This window comes from Buteo buteo, chromosome Z (assembly GCF_964188355.1).
Source record: "Buteo buteo chromosome Z, bButBut1.hap1.1, whole genome shotgun sequence".
Classification (NCBI taxonomy): Eukaryota; Metazoa; Chordata; class Aves; order Accipitriformes; family Accipitridae; genus Buteo; species Buteo buteo.
The window spans coordinates 10,386,555-10,410,249 of record NC_134204.1 but is presented as its reverse complement, the minus strand read 5'-3'; the positions used below and the strand labels follow the sequence as shown (position 1 = coordinate 10,410,249).

The 23,695-nt window shown below is 45.0% G+C and overlaps 1 protein-coding gene across 4 annotated transcripts in view; it reads left to right on the top strand.

Annotated features, from left to right (window-relative positions):
* Window positions 1-639: 639 nt before the first annotated feature.
* Window positions 640-23,695, top strand: part of FAM219A (family with sequence similarity 219 member A) — a 102,191-nt gene continuing 79,135 nt past the window's right edge. For 3 of the 4 annotated variants that reach the window (XM_075020774.1, XM_075020772.1, XM_075020776.1), the window contains exon 1: window positions 640-890. In XM_075020774.1, the coding sequence (XP_074876875.1) occupies window positions 831-890 (60 nt within the window). In that variant the 5' untranslated portion in view covers window positions 640-830. The remainder of the gene's footprint in view (window positions 891-23,695) is intronic. The other variant, XM_075020775.1, reaches the window with a different exon arrangement.

Genomic DNA, 23,695 nt, shown 5'->3' with positions numbered 1-23,695 from the left:
ATTGTGGGCCTGCTGTCACACCAGTAGACACTGTGGCACCTACTCAGAGCAGGAGCTGAGGGTGGCAGAGCCAGAACGGGGCTGCGGAGCAACGATCCCTCGTGTGAGCCGCCATCTGCCGCGGCACGAGGCACTGCAGTGACGCCATTCGGGGGCGTTGACGTCACGGCGCGGGGTGGTGACGCCACCACCGGCGCTGTCACAGGGAAACGCGGCGCCGCCCTGCGACGATGCCCGCTCGGAACAAGCCCTTACCTGCCGGTGCCTGTCGCCCGCCTTGGCTGGCATGCCGGCTGCCGCAGCGGCTCTCGGCCACCGGCCCCTCCTCACGACAGACCCGCGCCCTCCCGGCCAACGGCCGACCGGAAGTTGATAGCGGCAACCATGGCAACGCGCCGGAAGCGGCACGGGGCCAATCCCGCCGCAGAACTGCGTCGGCCCTGGCTATTCCCACCCCTCCCTCCCTCCTCCCAGCCCTGAAGTACCCCCTCCCTCCCCCCCTAGGGAGACAATGGTACGTCCCAGCAGCGGCGGGGCGGGGACGGCAGCATCCGGGCCCCGGAATTATTGACAGTGGCCCCGCCCACCTACATGAATATGCAAAATAGGGGCGGGGCGGTGGCAGCCGGACCCGGAAGCGGCGCGGCTGAGTCACCCCGGCGGCGAGCGGCGGCGGCGGCGATGAGGCAGCAGCCGCGGCGGGCGGCGGCGTTGTCGTCCTTCGGCGCCTGAGGAGCCTCCCCGCGCCCGCCCGCCCTTCTCACCTCACCTCACATCACCTCCTTCCCTCTTTCTCCCCTCCGCCGCCGCGCCCCAGCCCTGCCGCCACCATGATGGAGGAGATAGACCGGTTCCAGGTGCCCGCCGTGCGCGCCGAGATGCAGCCGCTGGTGAGGGGCGGGTGGGCGAGGCCGCGCTGTCCCCGGCAGCCGCCGCCTCACCGGGGATCGGGGCGGATGGGTGTCGGTGCTCCCCCGGGGGGAGGGGGGGGGGGGCGGCGGAGCGGAGGTCGGGCCCGCGCGCCGCGGCCGTTATGTAACGGCCGTCCGCCTCCGCCATCCCCGCCGGGCCCCGGGGCCGTGCCCAGCGGCGGCTGCTGTGTCATCTCGGGGCGCCCGTTGGCCACGGCTGCCCGCCCGGCCCTTCCGTCCTGCTGCCTCCCCCGGCGTTTCCCCGGGCGCCGTCGGTGGCAGCGGCAGAAGCCGCCCGCGGGGAGGGCGGGGGCTGGCGGGCGACGGCGGCGGCTCCGCTCCCGCCTCGGTGGAAACGTCGCTTCTCCAAAGGCGGCGGCGACCTGGAGCATCCCCGCCTGGCTGGTGCGTGGGGCGGGTGTTTCCCGCCGCCTCGGCCGGTGGGCTCCAGCGGCGGGCACGGGAGTGCACCGGGGAGGGGTGGGAAGCGGCGGTCAGAGCGGGAGGGCTGGAGGCGCTGAGGACTGGTGGGGGTTCTAGTTGGCTTTTACAAAATACGTGAGATCTGGGAGTAAGAATTCGGCAGCGTTTGTGCGCAGCCGGGCCGGGGAGCGGCGGGGGAAGGGGTGCAACACGCGTGGTTGTGAAGCTGCAGGTCCTTCTCCGTGGCTGGTTTTGTAGCCGCTGCTCTCGGGGAAAAGCTGCTGTTAAGGCGCTCATTGTGCGAAGAGCCCAGGTGTTTCACAAACAAACATCTCTGTCAAATTAGTTTTGCTCCCATAACATTCTTTAAAGAAAAAAAGCAATCTGCGAGGGTTTGATCCCCCCCCCCCCCCCCATCCCAATGCCAGGGCGTGTATTTTTCATATCAGGATGTTTTTTCACTTCGTAGACACAATTATACTCAATTAATGAGCTCTGAAGAGGTTGACATAATGGCTACGCTACTACATGGGGCCCTGGGGAATCTTTGCAGAGAAGGAAGTATGCAGGCTCATGGGACTTTGTGGCTGCATAAATGGGCAGGTAGAGTGGTCCCAGGCTTTTGGTAGCTTCTGAAATGACACTTACAAAGGAAGGCCAGCTGGCTGGCAGCCATGGGAGATGCTAGATTGTCACCAAGTAGTCCAAGACTTCTTTTGAGCATGTAGCTGCTGTGCTTTGATGCTACAGGCTTGCTTGTGTACGCATTGTGCCCCAGCTGCATGCTGCAGAATGCTTGAATGTGTTTGTCCATTCCTGTTTCCCATTTGGGAGAGGTTCCCTCGTGTGTTCCTCTCCCCTTATTCCTGTCTGCCTCACTCACTGTTTGAAGGTGTGTTGTGATGTGTAACCTGGGACCTGTTGAAATATGGTTCACCTAGGCGTTAAAGTAAAAGCTGCATAACGGGCTGACTGACTCAGGATATCGATTCCCTTTGGCACCTGGAGTAAGCAAATTCCATCTCAGTATCTGATTGTGTGAGATGGGGATATGAAATGTTTGGAGAGGTGGAAAGAACGTTAATGAAATACTTGCACAGATCCCTTTGACAGCAGGTGAGGATAGGTTATTGCCAGGTTCATGTTAGCGCTGAAGATACCACTGAGATTTCCACTGTATCAAACTGTTTATTATTATGAGTTGGTGTACCAGTCGTTGGTTTCTTGTTGCAGCTAGTATTTGTAAGAAGTTGAGAACACAGTAATTGTCTTGTGAGCAGAAAGCCTCTTTGTGAAGGCCCACAAACTCAAATTGCCCCTCAGTGGCAAGAAAAACACTTTTCTTATGGTGGGAGTGTTGACAAGTTGTGAAAATATTTTTAGCTTGGTTTTTGTTGTGTTTGGTTCTTTAGCATCTAACCTTTGTGGTGGGGAAGAAAACTGTTCAAGCAAGCTGATGTGGACTTGTTGCATACCCTACTTGCTGTGTGTGGTTTTGTCAAGCAGAGGCAACAGATGTGACAAGGCTGGCTCTCTCTATTCATGTTGTTGAGCTCAGTGGGCATAGTAGTGAGATTAGCAAGTGTGGAGAAGTTGTTGGCAGACAAATAATACCCCTAAGTATTTTCTGGAAACCCCATGATAATAGTGGAGGAGTGGAAGTGGCACATGTGTGTACATTTGCATGGACATGGGGTGAGCAAAACACAAAGAGGTTGTCCGGTCCAACCCTGCTGTCTCAGGATAGGATGGTATATTGTGCAGCAGCGATAGGAAGCAGGTTTCCTTCCCTTCTTCAGCAGCCAAGAACTAGGAAATTTTCGCAAGGGGCTTTAACACTTGCATTAAAAGAATACTCTGAGCCTGTGCTTCAGGGTTTCAGTTGATTTTTAACTAATGGAGCTCATAGTGAAACCTTGTGTATGCAAGGTGCTGTTGCTGTGACTGAGTGTGTAGGATTTTTCCATGTGTCTGGACATGCTGGCATTGGGCTCAGAAGTGGGACAGAACAAGTCTGGTACAGCATTTCTAGTGGCTTCCTCTGCTTTGTAGCTCCTGGTCTGTACCTTGCAAGTAAGAGCTGGATGCTTGAAAGAATCTGTGCAGTTCAGAAGCCAGCTGGGGTTTATCGTACTAATTTGCTTGGGTAACATGGTTCTGCCCAATACTGCTGTTCTGTTCTATTACAGTTACCATTTGTCCTGTCCCTCTCCCATCCTATACTTTAAAGTACAGAATAACATTGGCATCTCAGGACTTCTTGTTTCTTCTTCCCAGCGTAAAAGCTTTCAGTTCTACTTGGTCTCAGGGACAGATGAGACTGCCAATCTTTTCCACATCCAAAGGGCAGAGGGAGAACTTTGTTTTCCAGGTGGGTCGTAAGAGTTGTTGTGAACTGCCACTGAAGCAAAAAAAAACCCCAAAATGTTTTGAAACATGATCCCCTGCTTGAAAGCAAATAAAGAAGAGAAGGTACCTTGCTTGATTTGAAGTGCATACACTGTATGAAATGTTTTTTTCATCCTGTTCAGGCTGGAGGGTGTCCTAGGAGAGCACTGTTCCCTCTGAGTCTAGCCAGTACCTGGCAGTGTGAGGAGGGTCCTAAAGTGAGGTTTGTGAAGCTAGGCTTTGCTTGAAATCCTTACAAACTTTGTGTTGTTGACCAGCAGGCACGTTTTTGAATGTCTTGTTCATCTGTGTAGATAAAGTGTCATCTTAGCTTTTGATATCTTTATGCTGAACTCCAGGATAACCGCCAGTGATCTGCCTCAAAACCATCTGACATGCAGGCCTGCTGATCTGCTAATGTTCAAACTTAAGAGATCAGTATGGCTGTTAAATGTTGAAGGCAAGCCATTCTTAGAAAGTAATCTGAAGCCTTTCTGAGCCCCTCTGCCTCTCATACTGGCACTATTGATCAGCTCTCTGTCGGGGTGATAGTACACTAATGTCTGGCATCCATTGAATATACATCTTGACAATAACCAGTGTTGTATTTACTGAGCAGGGACAGAAAACCTGTCACATCTGTGGCTTTTTGCAAAAGTAACTTCTTTAAAGCTCAAATGTGTCTGGTGGGGGAACCTTTTCTCTTTGACAGCCTTGTCCAGCCAAGGGCTGCATTGGCATCTCCTTGCAAGGCTAAGGCCAGCACCTACCTAGTACAGCCTGGAGCTGTTTGGAGTACTGCTTGTTCTGACAAAGCCTGCCAGGATCTCTGGTTGCTGCAGGTTTCTCTCTGCTAGTAACAAGTCGGACAGCGGTTGTGTTGCAGAGCCGAGAAGCATTTGGTCTGCAGGCTGCGCGTTGCCCAGCTCTGTCATATGTGACCTCCTACCCTTTGCATCGGATGCAGTGATGTGAAGTTAAGAAGATGGGCAATCATTTCCTCCTCAATCCAGCCTGTTTGGATAAGCATTGCAGAGTCAAGCAAGCTGTCTTGGCTCTGCTTGACCTCTACAAACATGTTATGAGAACTGCTGTTTACTAATGCAGACCCAAGGAAAGGTTCAGCACAGGACTTAATGAGAGGGAGTTGCTGTGGCCAGGTGGGTACGATGGCATACAGACCCTCATTAAACATTGGGAGGTTGTAGGATGGGATGAGACCCAGTGTTTCACATCTTTGTGAGACACATTACTTCGCATATTTTGATATTGTGGCACAATTCTGTACATATTCATCATGCAAGGGAAGAAAGACTGGTAACTGGCACTTGGTCACATTCATGTGGCGCCTTTCCATGAAAACGGGGTGGTCTGTTCTGATCCCCGTTTCCTATCTTGGATACTGGTAGCTCTTGGCTTCCATCTGAAAAAAATGCCTGCCTCTTCAAATTAATATAAACTAATTTACAAGGGGTTTTGGTTACTCCTAATGCTTAGTATCATGTCTTTCCTATCAACATGATGCAAGCTCAACTGTGAAAACTCTGTTCTGCTTAGTTTCTATTTGGTCTATGACTCTGCTTGTCACGATCCTTCTGCACTCACAAAAAGGGCTCTCTTTGTTAGCTGCTGGGTAGTGCATTAGTTTCAGATAAAGTCAATTCCCAGCATTGCAGGGTTGTGATGAGCCTTGAAATTCATTATTTCTGGGACACTTACACTTGGTAGGTAGCTATCTTGGCTGATGGGTTTGGTATTTGATGTGTTAACTTCCAACTAGACAGTTTTTCCCAGTCTGTCAGTGGTGGTACATTGTTGTGATGATTGGTGTTGGTTTGTTTTCTCCAAGTTTTTTGTCAGGAAGGTTTCCTAACATATAATTCTCATTACAAAGGTAGATATTAAAGGGTGACAGAAGTGAAGGGACACTTGCACAGTGAGGATTCTGCAGAGAAAAAGAATTAAAACGCTCTTTTGAAATAGAAATGTGGGAGCCTGTAATTATACGTAGACCCATCCTTCCTTCAGCACTGGAGCCTCTCTACATGGTCTCCCTGTGATTTATAATATAGTCTGTGTTTTGTGTTGCTAGCTAAACTCTTGCAAAATCCTTAGTGTTTTTGTTAAAATGAAACGTACTGAGCGTGATGCAGTGGGGTTGTATCTTGAATTCTGCTGGTACATTAAATGCTCCTGAGCCTGTGTCTCTAGCGTACACCAAGCACTGGCTGGCGTATGACGGCAAACTGACAGATGACTGTGTTGGATCACATGTTGCTCCCGTATGCTGACGCAGGCAGTTTCTGTTCTTAGCACAAAAATGGAAGTAGAGTAGAAGTGCTCTTGCCCACATGGCACCAGTATGACTTCTCCTAACAAAAAGCACCTGTCAAAGTGCAGCAGCTTCAGAGGAGCTTTGACGCAAACTCCTGAGACTAGCTCACTTTCTGAAAGCAGCAGCTGGGATGCAGTATTTCAGCTTCCCAGTTCTTGGCTCACGTGAAAAATGGGAGCTCTTTCTAGGGAAATTGGGCTGATGGTTCTTGTCTTGTTCTGAAGCATTGTGGCCAGGCTGGTTCCTTGCAGATGTTTGCCAGGCTGTGGGACCTCAGACTGGTAGCTCTAGTTGTGATGACAACAGCCAGCCTAAGGATATTGCTTAGCCACATCCTACAGTGATGCTGTTGGCTTTCTAGATGAGATGCCAAATCTATGCTCATCCTGGAGGTGTAAAATTTCCAGAAACTTTGAAGATACAGATGATACATTTCTATACAGCTTTTTTTGAACATTAGAAGAACAGAAAAAACAATTAGATTATCTACTGGATACTTAGTTTTTAAAAAATGAACTATAATTTTAGTCAGCGGACAGTATGAGTGCTCAGCATACTTATAAAATCTGCATTCTTTTATTTTTGGAAAATACTATCTCACCCTAGGAAGGTTGTGCTGTGTGTTAACATCTCTTTGTTTTGTCTGATGCATCCCTAAAATGGGGAAAAACCTAAAAACAGAGAAACAAAAGTAACTAAGAAGCAAAAATAAAGGTTATCTGTAGGGCTTAGAAATAGTACATTAATATAACGTCAGGTTTCTAGGGCAGATAGAGAAGAAACTCATCTTTCTAGAAGGAAAAAGCTTCTAAAATGAAAATGTCATCCCTATATATATTCATTGTAATGTAGCCCAGGGGTTACACAGCTCTGTTTTGTAATTGCTTGCAGTACATGAGATTTGTAATGTCGCAGCACTGTGGGTTCTGAAATAGAATGATTTCAGATAGTGCTGCTTTTAGTTATACAGCCTGTTTTGATGTGCTGCGGTGTCATCTATAGCAGTAGTCTAAAGATTACCTCCCTGAATAGTTCAATTGATTTGGGTTCTGTCCTGTCCCCTCCCTGTTCCATATCAGGCCTTTGGTACAGAGGTACAGGAGCATTTTTATTACCACCCCAGGCCAGGCTGAAGCTCCAGCAGTTGACCTGAGCTCCTGAATGGCTGTGGTGAGGGATGTGGCTGCTGTAGCTGGAGAATGACCTGTCAGGACACGGGAGCATGTTGTGACTAGCACTGTCTCTGCAGGCACACTTTCTTCTCCACTTCTTTGTACAAGCTCCGACTATGGTTGTGCTGTCAGTCATGTTTGGAAGTCCCTTCCTGAGTGAAGAAAGGTGTTTAGAAAGGGGCACTGAACTCTGTGAAGAATTAAACCTGCACAGTCCCCTCTTGGGATTCTTCCATAACTCCTAAGAGCTTGTTATCTGTAGGTTGATACTAATATGTACTCAGACACCAATTTCTGCTACTGATATAGCCATATACTCTCTTTGCCAGTAGGTAGTGGCAGGTCCTTAAAGAGTCAGACAAGATGAGCAAAATGCCAGTGTGAGAGAGGAGAACAACACACGCCTTTAATTTTGCAAGCCTTCATTCAAGGAAAGCCTTCAGTTTACCAGTGGGGCTGTAGGGCATATGTGGCTTTTCTGGAGTTATGTCTTCCTTGCTGTGAAATTGAAGACTGAACTTGGTAAGAATAGAGGAGGACCCCATCACTGGTTTGATCTGTGACACAGAGGATTAAGCATGGAGCTGGCTAACAGCAGGACTGGCAGTCAGTCAGTCAGTCATGATGGTGTACCTGTTTTTTCCAGACATTTTAAGACCTTGGAGTAGTTGTCTTTGGCTTCTACGCAGATCAATTATCTGTCACTTTCCACAGACAGTCTGTAGAAATGTGTCTATGCTTTCCCCTCACACATGCCATGTGTCTTTGGTGAAGTCTTGTGCCATTTTGAATATAAGGTCCCTCTGAGGTTATTCTGTATTTCACTATAAACTTGACAACGTAGTGATGCAGCCACTTGCAACTAGTAAATCCATCAATTCCATCTTGAACCCTGTGTAGTCGTCCTGACTGTTATTCTTTCTGAAGCTTAAAGTGTGATCTTGTGCAATGGATTGGTGTCCATTTTGTAGTATGCAATAGAAAGCAAGCATTTGCTTCACTGGTTTAGTTCTGAGGATAGTGAGGTGGAGTGAATGAAATTGTACATGGAAGTTTTCTTCATTCTGAAGAGTACCTGCTAGGGAATCTGCTTGGCTTTTGGACATGTCCATCACCGTTTCACAGGATAGCAAATTTTATCACTTTGGGAAATTTCTTTGCAAAGAAATGCTCTCTTAAATAGAGTGTATACTGGCTGCATCCCAACTGCTTTTACTACTAGGTGAGTTGCAGAGTCAGCTTAGTTGTGGACTGAGAAAAGTTTGTTATTTCTAGTAGTAAAGCTGAAGGTAGCACACACTGCTTTTGTTGAGAAGAGCATTGGCTCTCTGAAGATAGGTAAGACCTTATTTCCTATACAGAAGGGGAAAGGGAGAGTAGTATTTGTTATGTCTTAAAAAGCTATTCCAGCTCTACTGGCAAACTGTCTAGTGGAGATGCAGCCTTTGCCTGTGAACAAGTTATTTGGCTAGAATGTATTTAAATTGTTCCTGAGCTTAGTAAGTTCTCCTCCATAGCTGCAGCTTTATGACAGCTGTTGACAAGTTGACTGTCTGGAGTTAGTAGAGAAAACATGTCAACAAAGCCGTAGCGTAGGTCAGGCTATCAAATAAGTAGCCACCAAGTAACTCCTGTAACACAGCACCGTTCACCTGCCAGAGCATGTTGTTTAGACTCTGTGTGCAGTGCTGAAGCAAGTAGCACTAACCTCACCAATGGTCTGCAATCTTTTTCCCCATACGCTTCCCAAAGCTTGCTTCCAGAATAGACTGTGTTAGAGCTCATCCATCAAGCTTCTGTTTCTTTCAGTGTCCAGGACCATCAAACATGAATCGTTCCTTCTTGGGCGTGGTAGAGTGTGTAGCCTCATGCTTGTCTGACACTGTTTTTCTCAGTTTCTTTTCAGTGTCTTTCCAGAACTAAGATCCACTAATATGAGTAGCTGACCTTTTAGGCTCTGCAGCATTCAGTCTAATAAATCCTATAGACAGTCTCTTTTCCTAAGCCAAACACAGCAGCAGTATTCTAATGATCGTTATTTGTCTTGTGTGTTCTACTGATTGCATGGGAACGTAGGTTAGTGATTTAGTACATTGATATTCAAATGAACTGTTTACTTAGGTTATGTCTTGTTTCAGGTTTTTGTTTGTGTGTGGGTCCAGGTGAAAACACATCTTGGTTCCTGTCTCAATGTTAAAGATGTTTGTGCTCACCCAATTATTATTTCCTCCTCTACTCCCCAGGGAATCTGGGGCATGGTGGTGTCTGTCTGTTCACTAACTTTGCTGTGGGCATTGGAAGAGCTTTTAAGCTGGGGAGAAATAGTCTGCTTGGGTGGTGGCCTCTCCTGCTTCTTGCTTTCAGACAGGTCTCTTAATAGTTGGCCAGCAGAAGATCTTTTTTCCTGGTGGACCAAGTATCTCTAGCTTCCTTAAATGTGATTAATTTTGTGTCTTCATCAGTTCTTCATTTCATTCCTATGCATGGTTGTCTAAGGAAACTTGAGATTTTCTGTGTTTCTGCACACACCTCTGTGATGGTATTCTCAGACTTAAGGTATTATGGTTTCCTTTTTTCCCCTCAAAGTGAGAAACTACTGCAGACCTTGCAGAAGAGCACATTGGCAGTGTATTGCAGTATTTAAAAGGACTTGTCATTAGACCCGTGTTTGTAAAATCTGAAGAGATTCATTTATGCTTGTCTAAGCTCTTCCATTAGTATCGATTAAATTGTGTCCCCAGCCGGTGAACTGTGTTGGTACATCAGCCAAAGAGTCAAATCAGCCTTACAGCACACTAATGGTAGAACAAAGGAAGCAGATGAGACTTCCCATGTTTTAAGCCAAGCTAGTTCTAGGAAAGCAATTTCTTAGAGCATGTCAGAGCATGCAGGTCTAATATCTGTTAGAAATGAGAGGGTAAGGGGATACAAATCCACTCTTGCTTAGCCTCTGCTGAATTGCTAGCTGAGTTCCTAACTGAAATGATTATTGCTGTCTTGCTCTCCAGTGGTGTGAAATGTTCTTTAAGGTCACCGTATCTAAAAAATAAAATACATTGTATGTATAATGTCACTGAGAAGAGGTACCAGAGTCCCGTAAACCCGGTCAGATCCTCAAAGTGTTCTTTATATTGAGAGACTGTCAAACAAACAAAATGCACAGGAATCATAGTGGTGGTGCTCATTTATTCAGAAAATATTTGAATTCTGTATGAGTAAAGCAGTTCTGTAAGTCAGATCCTAATGCTTGTGACCATGGTTAGAAATCTCTGAATATAAAGGCTTTTGCCTGCAGTGCAGGAATGTACTTACTATTTTAATACTCATGGAGCTTATCCTCATTGGTAGTGACTTGGTTGTGGGGCTTAACTTTCAATTTGAAACTTGTTTTGTGGTCAGTTTTTGCAAGTAGCTTGAGGTGTAGTAAAAGACAAATTTCAAAATTTCTGAAGTCTGCAGAACCTAAACATCCAAGGAGCTGTCTGAGCAGACTGACCTTTTGAGAAACGGGAGAGGGAGGGACAGAGGTCTGCATTGCATGGGGTGCATGTTGTTAATTGTAAAGAAAAAAAAATAGGAGTGTTCCTGGCCAGAGATGGCATTGTAAAGCTTTTGTCTGGCAGGATCTTGTGACTGATGCTTCTAAGAACAATACGCTTCTTTGTATGAAAGCATGATTTTCTTCCCAGCCACATGCATGTGATGCAAATGGAAAATACACTGTCTCTGATGGCCAGAGCAGACCCTCCAGTTGAACACCACATAGACATAGACATTCTGCAGGGATGGTTTTGTCAGCTGAGGCATGGAAAGGGGCAATCACACTGATGGAACAAAACTAGTGAAGGTTCACCCTTCCAGGCTTGGCTTGTGTAATTTGGAGTAACAAGTCTCAGGTGTACAGAGAAATGTACAGTGCTCCTGTGTCTGTACAGGGACCAGCTCTGTTAGCATAACCTCCCCTCTGCAGCAACACTTCCAGTCCCTGCTTCTGTGGGACAGCTTTGTTCCAGTGGCAAAACAGATTTAGTATTAAGTACTGCCTGCATCATCAAAATGCTGTAGTGTCTTTTTAGTTGCAGCATTTAGCCCTAACGGCTGCAGATGTGGATTTATTTTGAAAGCACAAGGGAATGCACAACACCTGAACCTTGGTTCTTGTAGTGTCTGTGGAATACATGTGGAATAAGAGAAAGGCAAGCACAATATCCCTTGGGACAAGCTGGAGGGGTACGTTAACAGGATGGGGATGGGAATGTGTAACAGGGTTTTTGCAGGATCCATGTGATATGGAAGCAGCAGGAAAAGCTTTTTTTCTAAGCTTAGGATTCTTAAACTTCAAAGAATCTTGCGGCAAAATTGTGGTGTAGACCAGGGAAAGACTTAACTGTTCCTCTCTCCCCCTACCAACCTCTTTTGGGTCTGTGGGTCTGTCTAGATCTCTAATCTTAATTTCCCTTTGTATAAGAAAAAAAATAGTGAATAGAAGTCCTGAGAATAGTTCTAAGAACAGCATGTTCATAGGCTTTGAAGATGGAGGTCACCTTGCCCACTGGAGCATGTAGAAGCTGCGCTTCACAATGAGTTGTTGGCAGTTGATAAGCCTAGGAGAAACTGCTAGCCAGTGATTCCATTTCTGTAAATGTGTGTGTGTCAAAAGTAGGATTTAGATTCCAGTTTTCATCATTGCGCTAGGATTAAGGGGAATGGGTATGGTAAAGCAGTTAAAGAAATCCCAACTCTTCTTGAAAATGTGTTGTGACACATCTGTACAGAGGTTTAACTGGCAGGAATTGCCACTTCAGGATGTTAATGCAAAGCCTGAAGGTATAGTCTAGAATTCTGCAAAGCACGAGTGATTCCTCTGCTGCTCTGATAAAGTAAAAAGTCATACTGCTTCTTGTCTTCATCTCTTCCAGCAGAGCCGAACACTTGGGTGGATGTACTTTAGATAGCATATCACAAAAGCACTTCTCTGTGAAAAGAATTTCCTGTACCTCTTGCAAAAATTAGGGCAATGTGATTGTGAAAATAACTGAGATGATCCATGCTGTGCGTGTACGAATTATTGTAAAGAGATTATCTGGGTATGGGAGAATGCTTCCTTTGGATTATGTAGCTACATAGAATTTATAATCCATGCTTTCTGCAGAAAAAGTTTCCTCATGCTCCAGTGGGAAATGTCAGATATGAGCTTTTATTAACTCTAAGGTTCTCTATTTGCAACAGATTAATCTCTGAAGTTTGTCCCATGAGGTTAACTGGTAGTACACATTAAATCTGGACGTGCTTCTGCTTTGACTTGCTTGAGGTGTGAAGTTTGCAGTGCTTGCTGCTTGGTTTGTAGCCATAGGCTGTGCTTGATTTGACAAATGGAGATGCATGCATTAGGTCTTTTCAGTGACTGTGACCCTGGTTGTTTTTCACTCTGAGTATGAGCTGGAGAAAGTATGTCTTTGTATTGCCAAGACACCAGCTCTCTTCTCAGCTCTGCTCAGGAAACTAGTAGTCCGTGATATAGACTCTAATAGTGCCAAAGTTTTCCATTGCTTGTCCAAATGATTAGCTCTTGAACCAATGTTTGGTACTATGTACCTATACATTGGTGCTGATTTGAGGAGCTGGTGGCTAATATCCTAGGACCTAACTGGAGAGGCACGAGGTGCTTTTACTCGTGTAAGACATATGGATTTGATACTGGCTTTCTTAATTTCCTCATCTGTTTTATGATTCTGTGATTCTGTGTTATGAGCAAGAAATTTTACTCTGGCTAACCCTGGCTGGATGCCAGGTGCCCACCAAAGCCGTTCTATCACTCCCCCTCCTCAACTGGACAGGGGAAAGAAAATATAACAAAGAGCTTGTGGGTCAAGATAAGGACAGGAGAGATCACTCACCAATTACCATAACAGGCAAAACAGACTCAGTTTGGGGAAAATTAACTCAATTTATTACAAATCAACCAGAGTAGGGTAATGAGAAATAAAACCAAATCTCAGACCACCTTCCCTCCACCTCTCCCTTCTTCCCAGGCACAACTTCACTCCCGGATTCTCTACCTACCCCCCCAGCAGCACAGGGGGATGGGGATGGGGTTTACGGTCATTTCATCACACATTATTTTCTGCCGCTTCATCCTCCTCAGGGGGAGGACTCATCACACTCTTCCCCTGCTCCAGCGTGGGGTCCCTCCCACAGGAGACAGTCCTCCACAAACTTCTCCAGCGTGGGTCCTTCCCACGGGCTGCAGTTCTTCATGAACTGCTCCAGCATGGGTCCCTTCCATGGTGTGCAGTCCTTCAGGAGCACACTGCTCCAGCGTGGGTCCCCCACGGGGTCACAAGTCCTGCCAGAAAACCTGCTCCTTGGGCTCCTCTCTCCACAGATCCACAGGTCCTGCCAGGAGCCTGCTCCAGTGCAGGGTTCCCACAGGGTAACAGCCTCCTTCAGGCACCCACCTGCTCTGGCGTGGGGTCCTCCCTGGGCTGCAGGTAGAGATCTGTTCCCCCGTGGACCTCCCTGGACTGCAGGGGGACAGCCTGCCTCACCAGGGTCTTCATCACGGGCTGCAGGGGAATCTCTGCTCCGGCGCCTGGAGCACCTCCTCCCCCTCCTTCTTCACTGACCTTGGGATCTGCAGGGTTGTTTCTCTTACATGTTCTCACTCCTCTCTCCAGCTGCTATTTCTGTGTCCCAGCAACTTGTTGTCCTTCTTAAATCTGTTATCACAGAGGCGTTACCACTATCGTTGATGGGCTCAGCCTTGGCCGGTGGCGGGTCCGTCTTAGAGCCGGCTGGTATGGGCTCTCTCGAACACAGGGGAAACTTCCAGCAGCTTCTTACAGAAGCCACCCCTGTAACCACCCCCACTACCAAAACCTTGCCACACAGAGCCAATACACTTAGTAAACCATGGCAGTTTGACAGTGGCTCTGATGTGGAATGACTATTGATAATTCTGTAAAAAGTGGAAAAATCTGACATTAAGTCTTCTGACCTCTCAACTTCTAAGCCCATGTCTGGCTGTGAGGTTATTCTAGTGTCACAGATTCACTTGATTGCACAAGGTCCTGACAGCTCTTGCAAATCTTAATTGGTTTGAGGATCAAACACTTCATTTTTGGTTTCTGACTTGTCTTTTGTGGAAGATTAGTCAGAATTATAGGAATATGTTGTGAGCTTTTTTTTTAATAGGTATGTAGGAACTCAAAACCAATTCCTGATGAGCTTTTGTTGACTCCTTCTTCCCATGCCAGTTGACTTGGGGTTTTAAAAGATTTTCAAATGGCCACTGAAGTCTGGCTTGCTGTATTAATTAATAACTGGGAGAAAGCTATATGCTTTTACCACAGGTATCCTCCATTGGTATGGTGGTTGGTAGATATTGTGGAAGAACCACCCGGGAGCCTTTGCATAAATTCAAAACTCATTAATATCACAGGGAATTACCAGCAGTTGGTTGCAATGGTGATAACGTTTTCATGCTGACACACAGAGAACGAGGAGGCATGGCCGAGGCAGGCCTATTAAATGCCACTCCAAGCTTGACCTTCTGAAGTGTATTAGACCCTTGCTGAGATTTTATTCCCTTGGTATTGCAAACTTGTTCTTTTGATTTAGCAGGGCTGAAAAACTTGGTTTTAATAGTCTGAAGCTGTACTTCAGGCTGTGATCTCAATTGATAAACATGACAAATCCTTTAATTTTTCAAGGTTGAAGTTGGTTCATCCTTTTTATTATGCGGAGATAGAAGTGTTCTTCCTTCTTGCTCTAGTCATTACTAGAGCATGGGACTTAATTCTGTTGATTGACAGTGATGGTAAAAAAACCCTTCAGCTTAACTGGTAAATCATACCAAATTTAACGGGGATCACTTCCAAATGAGTATTTTGGTAATTGCAGTAGTCCTTATTCTGCCTTTTCTTTTGGCATAACTAACACAATGTGTCTAAATAGTTTTTGATGGACATATGTCTGCTTTTCAAAGACAGGGCTACCTCCCTGGAAGGTGTAGGGCTATACATCCTGTATTGCAGTGAATAGTGAATGCCATTATGGATCTGTCACAGCCACCAGAATCCTCTCAAACTTCAAAATAATGTGTGGAAATACCATCCGTTATTCAGTCTGCCGATACACTGTCAATCACCATGTATTGCTAGGTCAGATTTTTCAAAAGCTAGCTATTGTCTTTCCCTGGGTTTCCCGGTAAGTTTAGCTGTATTTGTCAGCATGGCCTTCAGTTAATACCTCAAGTGCCTACGCACAGCCAAAGTCTATTTTAAGTGAACGCTGTCTGAACTCAAGTTTCACTCTGGGTCAACTAGTGCAAGCAGTGCTCAGGTGGTGAGCACATGTAGCAGTCTAAACCAGAGCTACTTGGTTAATTTTCAGTAAGGTCTTGCAAATATGTGCTCCAGCCAAGTCCTCTGTACATCTGTTACTGTTTCCAAGAGGGGATTGCATTGTGGTCACTTTGAGTGCTGGTGGGATGTACGGTCCCCTTCACAGGGCAAAAGGCACCCAGCAGATATGGCTAAGATGGGGTAAAAACTATTTATGGTTAGGGTTCAGATTAACCCTTCCCCTGAATGGTGTCAACAGTTCAAGTTACAGACTTCTTAAAGACTAGAGCAACCATATGAATGTCTTCTGAAGTTAAAAATTACTTTTGTCTTGCAGAAACATTTTGTTAAAAAACTGGAAAGATGAAATCTTAAAAAGAGGAGTTGTTGCTGTATTTTACCAGTTTATTAAGCAGTTCTGTCTGAGTTTGTCCTGTTTCTACCTGCTAGTATTTACAGGTGTCTCGTGACTCCTCTACAGTAGGGTGGAGAAAGGGCTCATAAACAACTGGGGTCTATTAAAAATTGTTTTACTGCTTGCTGAAGTGTAGTAAGTGGTTCTGTAAATCTGGTCTTTCAGTTTGGCAGAGCACCTGGAAAACTACCAGCCATGCCCAGTGAATGTTTCAGCCTAGTTAATGTTTCCTGACTTGGGTTGCTGTTCTGAAGCTCACCTGGGTTTGTATGACAAAAGAGCAGGAACTTTATTTGGGGCAGAGAGGTGTGCTGAGCGGTGAGTGTACATCATAAAACTCTAAGCTGAAAGTAAAGGTGTCTTCTGGGATGAAGGGGTTGATCCCTGAGGTCTCGGGGCCAATGATGGGGGGAGAGAGAAGATAACATCTTAAGGAGTCTTGAGGAGCTGTTAGCCTGTGGTGTGCCTGCAGGTCAGTGGATGTCTTGGTGTTGCTCTGTTCTGCTGCAGGTGTTGGACTGTCTTCAGACATGGCTGAAATGCAGCATTGTTTTCAAATGCACAAAGTTAGTGGACTCTTGATAGAGCCTACATGTCCTCCAGTATGTAGGTCTGCATCAATCTCCTTATATACTTTAAAAAAAACAAACCAAAATAAAAAAAACGAATACATTTAAAAGGACTACATGCTTGAGGACTTCATACCTCCAAGTCAGTAGGTGGGAACCATTTTACTTGCTACTGAGATTGGTCTCTGTCCTGTCTTGCATCTGTAAGTTGTGCTCTGTGAAGAGCTTAAAAAAATTGAGTAACAAGGGAGACCATCAGGGTGACTGATGCCTGAGGGATAGCACAGCTGTTAGAAATCTTCCTTAAAACCACGAAGGAGGACTCCACAGACCTACAAGTGGCAGAGTTTTTCAGGGTCATAAGTAGGATGGTATGAGCCCAGTGAGACTGGAGCATGGGAATGCTCCAGGTGAAGGTGAGGAGCTAAAAGAAGGCATAAGGGGAGAGTGGACTGGAAGGAGGATGCATGTACAGTCCTCCAGGAAGAAGGTGGTTGCAGCAGTCAGTGGTGAGTATAGTATGAAGCAAGGCAGAGGGCTTAACATGTTTGAATCTGTAATACGCCAAGTACAAGTGTCATCCAAGTCCTAAGTCCTGTTTTCAGTCTTTAAAAAGAGGTATTAAAAAGTGATGCACTGTCAGCGTTGTGCTAATGCACGTTTTCCTTTAGGAACGTACTAGTGGCAATAAATGAATTGCTCTAGCTGTCATTTTAGCCATACTTTCTTAAAGGAGCAAATTAGTATCACCATGCATAGTTACCTTCACTAATGGCAATTGGACACTTTTTGAAAATGGACAAGGTTGTAGCTTTGAGATCTGAGTGGGCAGTGCTGGTTAAATGTAACAACTCTGTACACCACCTTCTCTTACTGAAATGGAGCAAAGGAAATGGCACCTTAGGTCTGTTCCCTAGGAGCTCTGTAGAAATGATGGGTCAAAATCAGATTTTATTTTGAAATTGAGAGCTGCGGTTCTTATCAGGTTGCTATGATAGTGTAAATGCTGCTGTGCAATTAAAATTAATGTCTATCAATATTAGTCTTATTGTCTTGTCCTAGATCTAGTGTCAGAGATAATTGCATGTCATTAGTAGGCAGAGTCCAAACATAAATAAAACACAGTATGGTTGGATGCTGGAAACTGCAACACCTCTAAGAGCTCTAATCAAGCTTGGTGAACTCTGTGGGAGAGTTACTATGCATACACAAGGTAACATACTGTGCCAGTCTCTTAGATACTTGCCATTGCAGGGGACCTCCTACCAGCTGTAGAGAGTTGTGTTTGTGAACTGTTGAGGCTAGTTTGCTCTGCTGTTGCAACCCATTACATTCCAGTGCTTTAACCAACTGTCCTATCCTTGGTATCATTTTATGTTATTCCAAAGAACCCTTTTGCTTTTATCCCTTTTTTTTATAGAGGTCTCTCCTCTCTGTTGTTGTTACAATTCTACCACTAGCTATCATGATTTGCTGTTGAATGGAAGTTTTTCTTTCAACTTCTCTCTCTGGTTTCCTCCGTTCCTGCCCCTGAAGTCAAACGGAGAAATAAGAAATAAAGGAGAAACGTTTACTTTTGGTTTTGTTCCAAACCTCAGTTGGTAGGTTTATGGGATGACCAACATCTTTCCTTGAAATCTGCATTATTACCAGATTGGTGTGAAGGAATGATTGAGATTCTTACAGCTGCCAGTGGAGAGAAAAAATTAATCTTACATGTTGCTTTGGGTTGCTGAAGCCTAGTAACTTCTGGTAAGAAGGTTGTGATTAGTGTGATTAGTTTTACTTGAGATGCTGAGCATCACTCCAATTTTTATTCAGTCTCAGGTACTAGGTGCTGGATTTGATACTGCACCAAGCTTTCATTGGCTACTAGACATTTCCTTTCCAGCAGTATCTGCAGTGGGTGAAATATTAGAACTGTAAGTGTCAACACAAGTATCTAAAAGAAATGATTGCATGACATTGCTCTGTGTCCTGGTTTTGCTTAGGATAAAGTTAATTTTCTTCATAGTAGCTAGTAAGGGACTATGTTTTAGATTTGTGTTGGAAGCAGTGTTGATAATACAGGGATGTTTCAGTTACTGCTGAGCAGTGCTCACACAGAACCAAGGCCTTTTCTGCTTCTCACCCCACCCTACCAGTGAGCAGTGCACAAGAAGTTTTGGGGGGACACAGCTGGGACAGCTGACCCCGAATGACCAGAGGGGTATTCCAGACCATATGACGTCATGCTCAGCATATAAAGCTGGGGGAAGAAGGAGGAAGGGGGGGTGGGGTCATTTGGAGTGATGACATTTGTCTTCCTAAGTCACCATTATTTGTGATGGAGCCCTGCTTTCCTGGAGATGGCTGAACACCTGCCTGCCCATGGGAAGTGGTGAAGGAATTCATTGTTTTGCTTTGCTTGTGTGTGGGGCTTTTGCCTTACCTATTAAACTGTCTTTGTCTCAACCCATGAGTTTTGTCATATTTACTCTTCTGATTCTCTCCCCCATCCCACTGGGAGGGAGCGAGTGAGTGGCTGTGGTGCTTAGTTACCAGCTGGAGTTAAACCATGACACTCTGATAAAACAAAAGGGTTTCATAGTACATTGGGTAGCAGTAATAGTGTGCACACTTCTCACTTTAAGGAAAACCGGGTTGTGTACTTACAGTGCAATGGCTAGTGTTCACTAACATCCTCAGCATGTGTTTAAGCTCTGTTTACACAGATGTGTAAACTTAGCTGCCTTGCACCTGATGCGGCATTGCTGTGTGCTTCTGTCACTTGTTCCACAGCAAGTTGTATGGTCACAGTCTTGAATGTTATAGCCAGAGATGAGTTTGTGGCCATACGTGCCAGGAGACATCACAGGACACAGACCAGCCCCAGTGTCAGCCTCACGCCGCATATTGAGTGACTGTTGTGCTAAAGCTTTTAAAAACAATTTCAGGATGCTGGGTTAAAAGTTGCTAGTAAAGCAACTATCACGGACTCTTTCTGATATCCAGAGGAGCTGCTCTTTGAAGTCCTCGTCTCTTTCTCGTAGTTCGGAGAAGGGTTTCCACAGATTTAGCAGTGTTTGTGGTTCTAGGTCAGGACTTTCCTCCCTAGAACTTAACTGCAGGGTAGCCTTTACTGTACCGAATGACCTTTGAATGCAAAAGCCTGGTAGTAGCAAGAAAAAAGGCCAGTATTATTTAGAGTGCTTTCTTAAAAAGCTTTTCCCCAGCTCTTATAGAACACACCGATGGCTTGATGTGACACCTCCTATTTTTAATGCAAACAGCTTCCTTCTGGATACCTAATGTTATCTAGAAAATGGGCAAGAGAAATAGCAGCTTTCAGGGCTTGGTATTTAGACTGGACAAATAAAGCTGCATTACAAGGTCCAGTGAACAGGAATATGGACTGTCTCATGGTGGCTTTGTTGCAGGCTTGCCATCTGGCTAATTATCCAGCGGATGGGGGGAGGCATATGTGGCAGTTCCTTTGCTACCTGTAGGCCTCTGGCAAGTTTGGGTAAGTTGGAGTACTTCAGGGCTTGCACGGTAAAGCCTTCCTGTAAACTGTTGGTTTGCTGTTTTGGCGTAGCAGGTACACACTTAGCTGTACAAAGAAATCAATAGATTGTGGGCTACTCCAAAAGCAAATATATAGGACTTCAGATATAGGCAGTGTGTGTCTGATCTGTGGCCACTAGCTAAAACTATCATACCTGCTCATGTCATCTGTTAACCCCTTTGCCTGCATTTGCAGCTGGCAAATTGTTTCCACCTATCTGGCCTTGCCCTGAGGGAAGGTTCTTGCCTGATTAAGGTAAAAATTGCACTCAAGCTCCATCCACTGTGGTCTGCTGAAGGAAGGAGTTTTAAAAACAAAGCAAACCCTTCCTTCTGTTCTCCAAACTGTTTGAATCTATCCTATCTGAACTTGTCTCTGCTAAAGAACTATTGAAAAAGGGGCGAACCTGAACAACTGGTGGTGGAGGGTTTTAGTTCTGTCCCAAAATGTGTAGAAGGTGGGTAGGAGTCACAGAAACCTCCTGATGAGCCAAAATCAGTAAAATTATCTGGTTGGTGGAAGAGACTTTTTGCCCGAATTTCCAGGGAAGAGGCTTATGGTCCACTTTGGGTGATGTGCCCCATTATTGTGAAAACTATCATCTTGATATATTGCAAAAGCCCTGCTGTAGCTCTCTTTGGTGGCATGCTGGGCTTCTGTGGGCCCTTCTGTCTCTCAAAAGAGTTATAGGTAAGAAACTAGGTAGTGACTTAAGCTTTTCAGGGAAGATATGGAAGACAGCAGAAACCTCAAATTTAAAGTCTTTTATCTAGAGTAAATGATTGTTCTTTGCAAGGTTTAAATTTTCTATATGCAGTGTTGATTAAGAACATGATAATTTTGTGATACTGTAACACTGTATCTTTAAATATTCTCCTAAATAACCAGATCTGGGTGTTAGAAAAATAGCTCTTGAACCAGATAGTTGTACTTAAATGTCAACTCTGTGTCAAGACAAAACCTCTGATTGGATGTGCACTCGGTTAACATTGATTAAAATTGCAGTCTTAGTTAAGTAGAATCTGGCAATAGTGCCCTTGTGTTGCTATGGGCAACCAACATATTGTAAACTTACTGAATATTAGATTTATATTTAATATTTCCATGGTCTTTCTGGTAGAAACAAGGTTTCCTCCCATAGATGAAGAAAGCTCTGACAGCCCTGTGAGTATACAGAAGCAATGCTAACAATATCAGGGATTTAGATATCTGTTCTCAAGTGATTTTGGGGTTTTTTTAAGTCTTTCCACTGTAGAACAGGTTTTCTGTTTAAGTCTGTCTTTTCCTTTGTGTCCGGGGTGGGCAGGGGCAAACACATTGGAACTACACAATCCTCACCCTGCATATCTAAGGTTAAAAAATTAATTTTGAATTTATATTTCAGCAATGCCTCTGAGATTCTAGCAGGTCTCCCTGTGGAGGCACCGGCCACCTTCCTAAGAAACCAAGGCGGCAGGTGCATGTGAAACAAGTCTAAATGAATAGACTGTTTGCATCAACTTTCCTTTGGAGCTCAGCAGCTCGTGGCTCTCCTGGAAGCAATGAGAATTCTCCAATGAAAACAACCGAAAGAAAAATTAATCCTCTTCTGGCAATGAGACAGAGTAGGGAACCTTATGGCTCCTGGGTGCTAGACACTTGTGTTCCACAGGTGATCTCTAATGTGATCTTGCAGCATTGATTTTTGTCTTTATACCCTCTGATTGTTCTCACTGAATTCAGATGGTAGTTAGCAGCCATCGTAGGCTAGAAACATCCTTTTGTGATGTGATGTCCACATCCCCTGTTCTCCCTGAATAGCCACCAACCCTCTTGTTCGTACAGTCAGGATGTTACAAGCTGTCTTAATAGAGAACCAACAATTCTGAAATGTTTTCACTTTTATGTAGATAAGTATATGAATCTGCCTTTAGCAGAAATAAAAAATATTTCTGTAACAATTTTTGTCCCTTACAACTTAATGATTGGGCTGTGTCTTTCAGCTAACTGGCATGGGATGTAACTATCTCTCTCTTTATGAGCTATGTATCATTTTCTTCCAATGGGTTTCTTAAGTCTCTTTCATGGAAGAAACCTCCTGTCCAGTGTGGGATAGGATATTATGTAGACAGTCGTTGGCTTCCTGGTGGTGATGGCTGTTACAACCACATGGGAAAATGAATGGTTATGTAGAGGTGCCTGAATTAATGTTAAACTAAGTGTCTCTGTCCAGGCATCCCAGCATGGAGCCCAACGGGACTGCAAGGTCTGTCCCAAAAGGCAGGTAATTTAGCCTTCGGTGAGCTTTGGGCTTTTCTGCTGAAAATATACCTCAGGTAACTTGTTTAAAGCTAAGTGGAGTTGTCTTTCAGCTGCCCTGCAGTAACTTAGTAGCGAGTCCCTCAGAGCACTGAATTTTTTTTTTAGCCACATGGAAGAGATTTGCCTCTAAGCTGTGCAAGAGGGTGTGCCAGTCATGCAGAGGTTGCATTGCCTCTTGGTTACATGTCTTCACTTATGTATTCGAGCTGCTTCCAGTGAGGTTACTTGTGGAGAAAGAATCTGGAGGGGGATTTTTTTGATGTTCAGTTATTTGTCCTTAGTTTTATAGGTCCTAAAGGATGTGTTTTGTAGGTAAGTCTGAAGGGGTGGTGGTGTGGAAAGCTAGGCACAAGTGTCTTTGCTTAAAAAATAAGGAAGAAAACTTGATTTCTCTTTAACAGTTATTTGCTGAGCTAAACTGTAGTTAAATTTCCAAGCAACCTCTAAGCGCTACAGAATATTGCATAGAGTTGCATATCTTTCCAGTTTGTGCAAGGCAATTACTGGGGGCAGTCTCTAGAGCTTTTGCAAAGTAACAGGATTGATAGCAATGCTGCTGTATTCCCCCCTAAAAAAATGCCTGGAAGGTGTTTTGGGAGGAAGATATTTTGCATCCTGCAGCTGTTGGAAGAGTGTTTCAGAACAGGGCAAGCTGTGTGGATCGGCCTCTGGTATCTGTTCTGTTCTTGCTTGAAAGAATTTTACTCAGTAAACCTTTTTCAAAGAGTTTTGGTGATTTCTTTAGGTGACTCCTATGCTGCCATGGTGCACTAGGCTCTGGAGGCAATTGGAAACCATGGAAGATGTCTACAATGCCCCTGTGAAAGCCATCAGATAGGAGTTTTAAACTAACTGTGTGTCTATAAAATAAGTAAATGAATGGGTGGGCAAACAGAGACTTACGTGAAGATTCCTCCACATGCTCTTGGAGGGCTATATTCAAAGAAGCAACTACACAGGACTTTTTTTTTTTTTACTAATAAGTCTTTGTTTCAGGACAGTCACATCAAATGTAGTAAATGTGTGACCTAAAATAAGAGACTCCTGCTAGACCATTGCTGGCTCTGTGTTGTGGTGAAAAGAAATGATGTAAAAAGTTGGGACCGATTGATTGTAGTATTGATGTGCCTTGGTTCTGGCTTCAAGCTACTGTGCAGGGTTTTGTCTCTTGAGGGCAAGTAGCCCCAGAGGACTGTGCGATGTTATTTCCTGGCCAATCTGTAAGGTGCTCAGTTTTATGACGCAGCCCTTTTATTTACAAACATCCATGCAACTGTGCTCAGCAGAGA